This window comes from Nerophis lumbriciformis, linkage group LG32 (genome assembly GCF_033978685.3).
Source record: "Nerophis lumbriciformis linkage group LG32, RoL_Nlum_v2.1, whole genome shotgun sequence".
NCBI lineage: Eukaryota > Metazoa > Chordata > Actinopteri > Syngnathiformes > Syngnathidae > Nerophis > Nerophis lumbriciformis.
This window is the reverse complement of record NC_084579.2, coordinates 21608033-21622170: the sequence shown is the minus strand read 5'-3', so window position 1 is coordinate 21622170 and position 14138 is coordinate 21608033. Positions and strand designations below refer to the sequence as shown.

The following is a 14138-nucleotide window of genomic DNA, read 5'->3' as shown; positions in this document are numbered from 1 at the left end:
TCAATCTATTTTTCTTAAAATCCACATTGAGGCTTCAAAGTATGTTTTATACGATTAATTAATTAATCGAAAAAACCAATTGATAACTCGATTACTAAAATAATCGATAGCTGCAGCCCGAAATAAGTGTGTTATTATTGATGTTTGATAATGGTGTATGTATTAGAGGGCCGTAAAACATTGATGCACATCTGAATCTCGATTCTTAAATTAAGGTTCTGAATCGATTCAAATTTTTCAGGAATCGTTTTATTTTAAATCCGTTTTCCACGCTTACTCGCTGGGTATATACATCATACGTTAACAGTCAAGAACAGTTTTTGTAACCTGAAATGTGTTTTGAAAGGTGAAATTATAATTTATATACCAAATAATATATTGCGAGAATTGGTTTGAATTGAGAATCGATTCTGAATCCAATACTCACCCCACAAATCGATAGTAATTCAAACCATGAGGGGTTGTAAGATTTAAATCCCTAATGCATAAGTTAAAAGATTATATTTTTATATGTGCGTAAGTTATGTAATTATTTGTAGTTTTAGAAGGATTTTTTTTTCAAAATATATATAACATTTTGTCTGGGCTATTGAGTGCACTGGTATTTAGGCCGCAGATATATACCGGTACGAAAGATCTTGTAAATGTTTATTTATATTCCTATATAATTGATTCCAAACGGTGCTTGTCACACGGCAGTAAAACAGCTGATCAAACAAAACAGAAGTCCTCGACATGGTCCTCCAATCAGCTAAACAGACTCAATAGCTCCACGGTGCCATCATAAGTTAATAATACTAACACAGACAATTGTAAACGTGTTAGCGTATTCACTCATGCTAACGACGCTAGTGTGATTACATTGCGATAGCACCTGCAAATATGCATGAAACCACTCCTGTAGACATCACAGTTGGGATGGTTTCGTAAGTATGAATAGTTTTAATTATATTGTTAATCTAACAAACATTGCTTGGAGTGATGACTGAATAATGCTTTTGATTAGAAATGCTATAAACAAATAGTAGACAAAACGAGGTATACTTCCGGTTCAAGGTACAAAAAAGGAAGTACATTTTCATCCCGCAGCACGTGCAATGAGTGAATTCGTCCAAAAGATGGCAACATAGCACAAACAATAACACACCTTTTCAGTGTCTCTGTCAAAGTTGAAACCTATTTGTTGAATACAAAACATTATGGCCGTTGGCGAAGAAAAATCCATTAATTTGCCGCACCGTTTTATAAGCTGCAGGGTTCAAAGCGTAGGAAAAAGGTAGCGGCCTATAGGCCGGAAAATATGGTAATTACTACATGTCAGGCTTTAAAAGACTTCTTGAAACTCCTTGAAAAGTTAAACATACAGTGTATACTGTCTCGATCACAAGTATGAAACTCAAGGCCCGGGGGCCAGATCTGGGCCCGCCACATTGTTTTACGTGGCCTGCAAAAGCTTGGAAACGATATCAACAGAGCACTTCACTCTTTTTCTTTGTGTTCGTTCTTTCAGAATTGACAGAAACATTAGTGTATTGCATGCAACGTCATGTCTTTTAACTTTAATATTATCCGATTACTATCAACAAACACATATTACAGACGTATTTTTGTTCGGAAAAAATAAATACTTATTAATTATCATTAAAGGCAAGGTATCCATTATTTTGGAGGTAAATATAAAATTATCTAAAAAATAAATGCATCTGCATCATAAGATGATTATTAGAGATATCCGATAATACCGGACTGCCGATATTATCGGCCGATGAATGCTTTAAAATGTAATATCGGAAATTATCGGTATCTGTTTCAAAAAGCAAAATTTATGACTTTTTAAAACGCTGCTGTACGGAGTGGTACACGGACGTGGGGAGAAATACAAAGCGCCAATAAACCTTAAAGGCACTGCCTTTTCGTGCCGGCCCAATCACATAATATCTACGGCTTTTCACACACACAAGTGAATGCAAAGCATACTTGGTCAACAGCCATACAGGTCACACTGAAGGTGGCCGTATAAACAACATTAACACTGTTACAAATATGCGCCACACTGTGAACTCACACAAAACAAGAATGACAAACACATTTCGGGAGAACAGCCGCACCGTAACACAACATAAACACAACAGAACAAATACCCAGAACCCCTTGCACTAACTCTTCCGGGACGCTACAATATACACCCCCCCCCCCCCCCCTACGTCAACCCACCCCCCCTACATCACCCCCGCCCCCCAACCCCGCCCACCTCAACCTCCTCATGCTCTCTCAGGGAGAGCATGTCCCAAATTTCAAACTGCTGTTTTGAGGCATGTTAAAAAAAATAATGCACTTTGTGACTTCAATAATAAATATGGCAGTGCCATCATGTTGGCACTTTTTTCCATAACTTGAGTTGATTTATTTTGGAAAACCTTGTTACATTGTTTAATGCATCCAGCGGGGCATCACAACGAAATTAGGCATAATAATGTGTTAATTCCACGACTGTATATATCGGTATCGGTTGATATCGGAATCGGTAATTAAGAGTTGGACAATATCGGAATATTGGTTATCGGCAAAAAAGCCATTATCGGACATCTCTAATGATTATACATAGTATTCATATTCTGTTTATTCACTGTTACATGCGGCCCTCTGAGGTCAGCCATAAGTACGATGTGGCCCTCAATGAAAATGAGTTTGACACGCCTGGGTTAGATATATCAATCTACTGTATATCTTCAGCAGCTGCCATTTTTTATTATGAAGGACTAATGTGTGAGGATATTAATAAGCAATATCCATGAAATACAATGATTGCACAATCACGTCATCGTGATTGTACCCATCCATCCATCCATTTCCTACCGCTTATCCCCTTCGGGGTCGCTTATGAAGTGATTGTACCATCACTTCATAATTCCTTAAATACCTGCACAATACAACTTTTCCAACTTTGTGAACACTTTTGCATGTTTATTATTATCTACTAGTGGGGAGGTTTTCCCCTAGCACAGCAGGGATTGCCCAGCGTGAGTACTTAGGAGTGATTGGAGACAAAAGAGTATTGTTGGTGCTGACGCAGTGTGTCTCTTTTGTGTGTACCTTTAGGCACGTGACAGGATGACTCTTAAATCCCTGGTGAAAACCTTAATCAGCATGCCAAACCACTACCGCTACCTGTGCATCAGTCACCTGCTGGGATGGACGGCGTTCCTCTGCAATATGCTTTTTTTCACCGACTTCATGGGACAGGTGAGGATTTGCATGTCGATCAAAGGCACAAACGGAGTAATCAGCAAAGAAACATTTGCCAGTGGCCAATTAAAACCCTGCGGTGCAATCAAGCCTTCCATCCATCCATCCATCCATCTTCTTCCGCTTATCCGACGTCGGGTCGCGGGGGCAGCAGCCTAAGCAGGGAAGCCCAGACTTCCCTCTCCCCAGCCACTTCGTCCAGCTCCTCCCGGGGGATCCCGAGGCGTTCCCAGGCCAGCCGGGAGACATAGTCTTCCCAACGTGTCCTGGGTCTTCCTCGTGGCCTCCTACCGGTCGGACATGCCCTAAACACCTCCTTAGGGAGGCGCTCGGGTGGCATCCTGACCAGATGCCCGAACCACCTCATCTGGCTCCTCTCGATGTGGAGGAGCAGCGGCTTTACTTTGAGCTCCTCCCGGATGGCAGAGCTTCTCACCCTATCTCTAAGGGAGAGCCCCGCCACCCGGCGGAGGAAACTCATTTCGGACGCTTGTACCCGTGATCTTGTCCTTTCGGTCATAACCCAAAGCTCATGACCATAGGTGAGGATGGGAACGTAGATCGACCGGTAAATTGAGAGCTTTGCCTTCCGGCTCAGCTCCTTCTTCACCACAACGGATCGATACAGCGTCCGCATTACTGAAGACGCCGCACCGATCCGCCTGTCGATCTCACGATCCACTCTTCCCTCACTTGTGAACAAGACTCCGAGGTACTTGAACTCCTCCACTTGGGGCAAGATCTCCTCCCCAACCCGGAGATGGCACTCCACCCTTTTCCGGGCGAGAACCATGGACTCGGACTTGGAGGTGCTGATTCTCATCCCAGTCGCTTCACACTCAGCTGCGAACCGATCCAGTGAGAGCTGAATATCCTGGCCAGATGAAGCCATCAGGACCAAATCATCTGCAAAAAGCCTTATCAAGTTTAAAGACGTTTTAGTTTTTTATACGCAACAAAACAGCAGAATATCGGGTTAGTCGAAATGTGACATATTGATTGAGCCATGGGAGACATCTTTCAGGGGTGGAATTAGCATGAAATTACAGCTGGTGATGGTTTTTCACCCTTTCACGCTACCTGTCAAAGACGGTTTAGAAAGGACCAGCTTCTTATGCTTCTGTGTCAACCTACTTCGCAACGCTGGGACTGGGGTGTGAAATTCAACCGAATACTTACTGTAATTGCCCTGTTGTTGTGTTGAAAGTAATTCTCCCTGTCTTGACTAGTCTGGAGCAGTACTATTAGTACTGTTGTACTTGGGTGCGCAGTAAATGACATTATCATCCATTTTTTACATTACTCAGGCATGTGAAATGTGAGCGAAAACGCGGAAATCCGCATTTTTAAACATACATTTTTGCATCAAATCTGTTACGCTTGGGTCGCATTTTACTGCGCGGATCGTTCTCCCAAGATGCAGCAAGAACTCGCAGGCAAGGTGCAGGTAAGATGATGACCTGTCTCCGCTCGGGATGGTCTCCTGCTGGCCCCACTATGGACTGGACTCTCACTATCATGTTAGATCCACTATGGCAGGGATGTCAAACTCAAATACAGAGTGGGCCAAAATGTAAAACTGAACAAAGCCGCGGGCCAAGGTTGAACAAATGAACCTTTAACGTACTCTACGAGCTATCGTCACGTCCGCTTTTCATCCATTCTAACATCATTCAGACACAGTCACAAGATATATGCGGCTTCTGTACGCACACACGAGCGAATGCAACGCATACTTCATCAACAGCGATACAGGTTACACTGAGTGTGCCAGTATAAAAAACTTTAACACTGTTACAAATATACGCCACACTGTGAATCCACACCAAACAAGAATGACAAACACATTTCGGGAGAACATCCGCACCGTAACACAACATAAACACAACAGAACAAATACCCAGAATCCATTGCAGCACTAACTCTTCCGGGATGCTACAAAATACACCCCCGCTACTACCAAACCTCTACTCCTACACACACACACACACACACCTTGTAGCGTCCCGGAAGAGTTAGTGCTGCAAAGGGTTCTGGTTTGGTGTGGATTCACAGTGTGATGTATATTTCTAACAGTGTTAAAGTTTTGTATTCTGCTACCCTCAGTGTAACCTGTATCGCTGTTGATGAAGTATGCCTTGCATTCTAATGTGTGCGCGTGCAGAAGCCGCACATGTTATGTGACTGGGCCAGCGCTGGCTGGCTGGCTGGCGTTTGGAAGACTCCCGGGAGGATCGGCGGGCCAGCTTTAGTGTTAATTTGATATCGCCTCAAGGGCCAAGTGAAATTACACGGCGGGCCATATTTGGCCCGCGGGCCAGAGTTTGACACCCATGCACTATGGACTGGACTCTCACAATATTATGCTAGATCCACTTGATGTCCATTGCATCGGTCGCCCTAGGTGGGAGAGCGGTCCTCACATCTGCGGTCCTCTCCAAGGTTTCTCATTGTCATCCCATTGTGTTGAGTTTTTCCTTGCCCTGATGTGGGATCTGAACTGAGGATGACGTTGTGGCTTGTGCAGCCCTTTAAGACACTTGTGATTTAGGGCAATATAAATAAACATTGATTGATTGATATTGGCACCGCAAACCATCACTGATGGTGGAAACTTTACACTAGACTTCAGGCAACGTGGATCCTGTGCCTCTCCTGTCTTCCTCCAGACTCTGGGACCTCGATTTCCAAAGGAAATGCAAAATTTGCTTTCGTCAGAAAACATGACTTTGGACCACTCAGCAGCAGTCCAGCTGGTGTCGGTCCACTCTGTTTCCTGAGATCCAGGGTCAACGCAGCCGTCTACCAGCAAGTTTTAGAGCACTTCATGCTTCCTGCTGCTGACCTGCTCTATGGAGATGGAGATTTCAAGTTCCAACAGGACTTGGCGCCTGCTCACAGCGCAAAATCTATCCGTGCCTGGTTTACGGACCATGGTATTTCTGTTCTAAATTGGCCCGCCAACTCCCCTGACCTTAGCCCCATAGAAAATCTGTGGGGTATTGTGAAAAGGAAGATGCAGAATGCCAGACCCAAAAACGCAGAAGAGTTGAAGGCCACTATCAGAGCAACCTGGGCTCTCATAACACCTGAGCAGTGCCAGAAACTCATCGACTCCATGCCACGCCGCATTAACGCAGTAATTGAGGCAAAAGGAGCTCCAACCAAGTATTGAGTATTGTACATGCTCATATTTTTCATTTTCATACTTTTCAGTTGGCCAACATTTCTAAAAATCCCTTTTTTGTATTAGCCTTACACAATATTCTAATTTTGTGACACACAGAATTTTGGATTTTCATTTGTTGCCACTTCAAATCATCAAAATTAAATGAAATAAACATTTGAATGCATCAGTCTGTGTGCAATGAATAAATATAATGTACAAGTTACACCTTTTGAATGCAATTACTGAAATAAATCAAGTTTTTCAAAATATTCTAATTTACTGGCTTTTACCTGTGTGTGTGTGTGTATATATATATATATATATATATATATATATATATATATATATATATATATATATATATATATCTATATAGCTAGAATTCGCTGAAAGTCAAGTATTTCTTATATATACAGTATATATATATATATATATATATATATATATATATATATATATATATGAAATACTTGACTTGGTGAATTCTAGCTGTAAATATACTCCTTCCCTCTTAACCACGCCCCCGACCACGCCCCCTCCCCCCACCTCCCGAAATCAGAGGTCTCAAGGTTGGCAAGTATGCGTTAGTTTGTGGTCTGTGGTTGTTTTTTTTGTCAAAGTTACTCATTTCTGTTCGCCCTTATATGCTTGTCCATAAATTTTCGCTTAGTGGACTCTGGCTCTCAGTAGGGTGTAAGGCACAGGCAGAATCTCTGTTTAAAATTGTTTCTGCAAAAAAGGTAATACTTTAGACAGTTTCGATATAAGAGCTGCCTCTCGGCTAATTGTTACACTTTAAAAAGTTGCAAGCAAATATTTGAGTTACAAACATCCCTGCCATTACTCGTTGTAGAAAATGTCACTATGAACCCCGTAAGATCCACCCAAAACATCTGGTCTCACTGGTTAGCATTAGCATTTAGCTAAAGATTAACATAGCATTGTTTTCCAAACATGGGAACCAAAAAATGTACTTTGAAAGTGGCATTGATTTGAGATACAAGTTTTTGAGTTAAGTCACAGAATTAAGCTTGTAAATTGACTTTATTTCTACAAAACATAATTTGTCTACACTGCGATGAGGTGGCGACTTGTCCAGGGTGTACCCCGCCTACCGCCCGAATGCAGCTGAGATAGGCTCCAGCACCCCCCGCCACCCCGAAAGGGACAAGCGGTAGAAAATGGATAATTTGTCTATAAACCCCGTTTCCATATGAGTTGGGAAATTGTGTTAGATGTAAATATAAACGGAATACAATAATTTGCAAATCATTTTCAACCTAAATTCAGTTGAATATGCTACAAAGACAACATATTTGATGTTCAAACTGATAAACATTTTTTTTTTTTTTTTGCAAATAATCATTAACTTTAGAATTTCATGCCAGCAACACATGACAAAGAAGTTGAGAAAGGTGGCAATAAATACTTATAAAGTTGTGGAATGCTCATCAAACACTTATTTGGAACATCCCACAGGTGTGCAGGCTAATTGGTAACAGGTGGGTGCCATGATTGGGTATAAAAACAGCTTCACAAGAAATGATGGGGCGAGGTACACCCCTTTGTCCACAACTGTGTGAGCAAATAGTCAAACAGTTTAAGAACACCGTTTCTCAAAGTGCAATTGCAAGAAATTTAGGGATTTCAACATCTACAATCCATAATATCATCAAAAGGTTCAGAGAATCTGGAGAAATCACTCCACGTAAGCAGCATGGCCGGAAACCAACATTGAATGACCGTGACCTTCGATCCCTCAGACGGCGCTGTATCAAAAACCGACATCAATCTCTAAAGGATATCACCACATGGGCTCAGGAACACTTCAGAAAACCACTGTCACTAAATACAGTTTGTCGCTACATCTGTAAGTGCAAGTTAAAGTTCTACTATGCAAAGCGAAAGCCATTTATCAACAACATCCAGAAACGTCGCCGGCTTCTCTGGGCCCGAGATCATCTAAGATGGACTCATGCAAAGTGGAAAAGTGTTCTGTGGTCTGACAAGTCCACATTTCAAATTGTTTTTGGAAATATTCGACATCGTGTCATCCGGACCAAAGGGGAAGCGAACCATCCAGACTGTTATCGACGCAAAGTTGAAAAGCCAGCATCTGTGATGGTATGGGGGTGCATTAGTGCCCAAGGCATGGGTAACTTGCACATCTGTGAAGGCACCATTAATGCTGAAAGGTATATAGAGGTTTTGGAACAACATATGCTGCCATCTAAGCACCGTCTTTTTCATGGACGCCCCTGCTTATTCAGCAAGAAAATGCCAAGCCACATTCAGCACATGTTACAACAGCGTGTCTTCGTAAAAAAAAAGAGTGCGGGTACTTTCCTGGTCCGCCTGCAGTCCAGACCTGTCTCCCATCGAAAATGTGTGGCGCATTATGAAGCGTAAAATACGACAGCGGAGACCCCGGACTGTTGAACGACTGAAGCTATACATAAAACAAGAATGGGAAAGAATTCCACTTTCAAAGCTTCAACAATTAGTTTCCTCAGTTCCCAATCGTTTATTGAGTGTTGTTAAAAGAAAAGGTGATGTAACACAGTGGTGAACATGCCCTTTCCCAACTACTTTGGCATGTGTTGCAGCCATGAAATTCTAAGTTAATTATTATTTGCAAAAAAAAATAAAGTTTATGAGTTTGAACATCAAATATCTTGTCTTTGTTGTGCATTCAATTGAATATAGGTTGAAAAGGATTTGCAAATCATTGTATTCCGTTTATATTTACATCTAACACAATTTCCCAACTCATATGGAAACGGGGTTTGTACATTGGATCACATAATTTTTCAATTTGATGGCCATCATTTACATGGTTTTTGATTATGATGCTGATGATTCGGTGCGCTATTATGCGCCATGAGGACACTTTGCTCACCAGGCGTATTCTGTAAAACGCTATGTGTGCATGCCTCGCAGTTGCCTCCATTTTGCCTCCACAATGTCATCTTCCCTCATCCATGAATCATAATAATCTTCTTCTTTTTCCTAGATTGTCTATAAGGGGAACCCTTACGCTGAGCACAATTCTACAGCCTACGCCACGTATGAGCGAGGAGTAGAAATGGGCTGCTGGGGTTTGTGCATCAATGCAGTGTCCTCCTCGTTTTTCTCATGTAAGTTCTCATGGAGAAAAACACTTCATAGTGCGGATGTCTTTACACCTTTGCTTCTCAATGACTTTCTGTTATGCCCCCCCTCCACCCTCCCCAAACCCCACGGGAAGATGAAAACATTTCGCAGCCCCCAAATCTACATTGCGACTAATAATAGTATAATTTGTCCATACAATTGTTGATAGTACACCTCTGCATAACATTGTATCCTTATTAACATGAAATAAAAGAAAAAAGAAAGAAATATACATTAACTTACAACTTGGGGTTGTACGGTATATCGGTATTAGTATAGTACCGCGATACTAATGAATCATATTCGGTACTATACCGCCTCTGAAAAGTGCCGGTCCACCATACCCCCGCGCCCCCTTCGTCATCACATCGTGTCATTGCTGGTTTACGAGCAGACGAGCATGTTCGGCAGCGCACAATCACAGAGTACTTACAAGCAGACACAGTGTGTAGACAGAAAAGGGAGAAAGGACGCATTTTGGCTTAAAAACTAACAATAAAGGTGAAGTTATAACACTGAAACGCCCTTCGGAAGAGGTGTTTTAAGACATGGCTAGCTAGCTAGCGGCTAAAGTCCAGCCCCAGTTGGCAGTGTTTTAGCTACTTCTAAATCACTAATCTTTGCCTCCATGGCGACAAATAAAGTAAGTTTCTTACAAGTATCATGCTTCACTCCATGCTTCACTCCACACCGTAGCTCACCGGCGTCAAAATGTAAACAAACGCCATTGGTGGATCTACACCTAACATCCACTGTAATGATACCAAGTACAGGAACGTATCTAGTCGATACTACTATGATTACGTCGATATTTTTTGGCATCACAACAACAACTTATTTCGGGTTTTTTTAAATTTATATTATGTTTATAAACTCAGGAAATATGTCCCTGGACACATGAGGACTTTGAATATGACCAATGAATGATCCTGTAACTACTTGGTATCGGATTGATACCCAAAATTGTGGTATCATCCAAAACTAATGTAAAGTATCAAACAACAGAAGAAAAAAATATTATTACATTTTAACAGAAGTGTAGATATAACATGTTAAAAGAGAAAGTAAGCAGATATTAACAGTAAATAAACAAGTAGAGTAATAATCCATTTTCTACCACTTGTCCTTAAAAATGTTGACAAAATAATAGAATGGAAAATGACACAATATGTTACTGCATATGTCAGCAGACTAAATTAGGAGCTTTTGTTTGCTTACTTACTAATACAAGACAAGTTGTCTAGTATGTTCACTATTTTATTTAAGGACAAACTTGCAATAAGAAACATGTTTAATGTGCCCTAAGATTTTTTGTTAAAATAAAGCCAATAATGCAATTTTTTGTGGTCCCTTTATTGAGAAAAGTATCAAAGTATCGAAATAATTATTGGTATCGGGACAACACTACTTACAACAAAGAATAACTTCATTAACATTGTTTTTTAGTCTGTAACAGAAAAGTTTTAAAGTGCATCAATTTGTCTGAAATAAAAAAAATAAAAAATGTAATCCTTATTTAATCTATAAACAGTGTTGACCAGCTTGAAGGAAGTAGGATTGTTAGTGATAAACGATGCGACTAGGAATCTGGTTCGAGAAGTGGCCGGTTCAGCTACGTTGGTTACAGCCCCTCAATTGATAAGATTCAGCTGTGAATCCTTAGGTAAATTGAGTGTAAACACCTAAACCGGTTATTGCACTGAACTAAAAATCAGTTGACGGTTTTTGTCTTTAAAACGACACGAGAGCCAGAGTTGTCCGTGAGAAGAGTCTGACGCTTGCTACGTAACTTACGTAACTGGAGATGAGAATAATGTAGACACATGGACCGGGTGTCGGGCTAGACTAGCAATCAGGAGACAGTTTATGTTTAAAACAATTCAGGAGTAACAGCTGCCGTGTGATGATCCGTTGCCCGGATCATGTTTTGTTCTATTAGTTTTACTACCTCAGTTCTGTTTTCAGCACCCCTGGGTTTGTGTTTTGATTACCATGGGTGCTGATTAGTTTCACGGGCCTCTGATTAGTGTTCGGGACGCTCACCTGCTCCTGGGCACTAATCAGAGAGCTACATATTCCTGTTTATCGCCACACACTGTCTGGCTGTCTTATTTGCTTCCATGCAACACGTTACGTTGATTACTTCTGCATTCCTGAGCTACGCTTAGCCATTTGTTTTCTTGTTAGCTATTCCATCAGCTACGGACACGCTGTATTTTTGCATTTCGAACGATTTATGGTCAATAAATAATTTTCTTACCTGCACGCTGCATCCGGAGTTCCGTCTGCATCTTGGTAAAACGACCCACGCATAGACATGCGACTACATCGTAACATGCCGGCCAATTTACCGGAAGATACGTAACGTAAACACTGTGGACCGTCACCGTGATGTCCCTTCCGTATTTATTCTAACATCCCAAGGAATGGAGGCTCAGACAGATTCCCAGTTTGTCTTTCTTTATTTCACAAAAAACAACGTTCTCGTACAAAGAGCTTAATCTCCGTGTCCCGCTCTCTTTTCCGACCTTTAAACTCCACGACACACGTCACTTACCATCCTTGTGCTGGAAGTCAGGTTATTACTAATAGTCTCATGGCATTCAACTGAACATTTATCTTAGAAGACTCATCCGAGTAGTTTTTTTATCAGTTCATGCTCATAGACTTAGCTTGGACAGTTCTAGTCTGGGCGCTTGGTGCCTAGGTCCTAACCATCTAACACATGGGTGTCAAACTCTGGCCCGCGGGCCAAAATTGGCCCGCCGTGTAAATTTCACTTGGTCCTTGAGGCGATATCAAATTAACACTAGAGCTGGCCCGCTGATTATGTACAGCGGCTGTGCCGCGGTAACACCACATTCACCGCTAATTCTCATACTTGCCAACCCTCCCGGGAGACTCCCAAATTTCAGTGCCCCTCCCGAAAATCGTCACGTCCGCTTTTCATCCATTCCGACGAGTGCTGGTCCAGTCACATATGTGCGGCTTCTGCACGCACACACAAGTAAATGCAAATCATACTTGATCAACAGCGATACAGGTTACACTGAGGGTGGCCGTATAAACAACTTTAACACTGTTAGAAATATACGCCCCACTGTGAACCCACACCAAACAAGAATGACTAACACATTTCGGGAGAACATCCGCACCGTAACACAACATAAACACAACAGAACAAATACCCAGAACCCTTTGCAGCACTAACTCTTCCGGGACGCTACAAGGTGTGTGTGGGGGGGTTGGTGGTGTATTTTGTAGCGTCCTGGAAGAGCTTGTGCTGCAAAGGGTTCTGGGTATTTGTTCTGTTGTGTTTATGTTTTGTTACGGTGCGGATGTTCTCCCGAAATGTGTTTGTCATTCTTATTTGGTGTGGATTCACAGTGTGGCGTATATTTGTAACAGTGTTAAAGTTGTTTATACGGCCACCCTTAGTGTAACCCGTATCGCTGTTGATCAAGTATGCGTTGCATTCACGTGTGTGCGCGTACGGAAGCCGCACATATCTTGTGACTGGCCTGCACGTTGTTAGAATGGATGAAAAGCGGACGTGACGACAGCTCGTAGAGGACGTTAAAGGCAGTGCCTTTAAGGCAGGCCCCCAAGACTGTGGTCCGGGTGGACTACGAGATATAATGACTGATGAACACCTTCGTTCGATAATGAAGGTTGCCTGAGACCCGACATTAATGAACTAGCATCCAAGAAAAGATGGCAAGTATCTGGCTTGGGCACATCAGATTTGTTGCAAACTGAGCAGTTTAAAGTCCTTAATGGTTGGTTTATTCATTGTTATTTTATTTTCAAATGTATTAGCCTGTGGAAAAAGTTAATGTTGATATTTACCCCAGAAGGCTGCAAATAGAAAAGAGGCATTCAATTTTTATTTAAATTGATATTTTTTAATTATTATTATTATTATTTGAAACTCGATTTTGCATGTCACTATAAAGTTATATAAGCCTTGCTTGTTCAATATTCAATGCAAAACTTGTTTGGGTCCCTATTAAAAGGTTAATTTGTTCCACCTTGGCCCGCGGCTTTGTTCAGTTTTAAATTTTGGCCCACTCTGTATTTGAATTTGACACCCCTGCTCTAACATGATAAGGAGCGTCTGCACAGGAAGGATTGCTTTTGTTCTTTTGTGGTGTAAAGAAAAGAATGTGTCCATCAACAAATGTTAACTATAGAATGGAATCATTCATATACTGCGTTGAATCATTCATACACTAAATCGAATCAAATCGTTCTGTTTTGTAAATACCATATTGTCCGGACCATAGGGCGCACCGGATTATAAGGCGCACTGCCAATTAATGGTCTTTTTTCATTTATAAGGTGCACCGGATAATAGGGCGGATTAAAGGAGTCATATTATTAAAAAAAAATTCTGACTTAAAAACACTTCCTTGTGGTCTACATAACATGTAATGGTAGTTCTTTTGTCAAAATGTTGCATAGATGATGTTTTACAGATCATCTTCAAGCTGCTTTCTGACAGTCGCTTCAGGATGCGCCGTTTTGTGGGCGGTCTTATTTGCGTGGCTCACCTTCGGCAGCGTCTTCT

The 14138-nt window shown here is 41.5% G+C and overlaps 1 protein-coding gene across 1 annotated transcript in view; it reads left to right on the top strand.

Annotated features, from left to right (window-relative positions):
* The window catches only part of slc45a2 (solute carrier family 45 member 2), a 113885-nt gene that overhangs the window by 79685 nt on the left and 20062 nt on the right, over positions 1-14138 (top strand). The window contains exons 4-5 of the mRNA XM_061927078.2: positions 3100-3243; positions 9429-9552. Coding sequence (XP_061783062.1) covers positions 3100-3243; positions 9429-9552 — 268 coding nt within the window. The remainder of the gene's footprint in view (positions 1-3099; positions 3244-9428; positions 9553-14138) is intronic.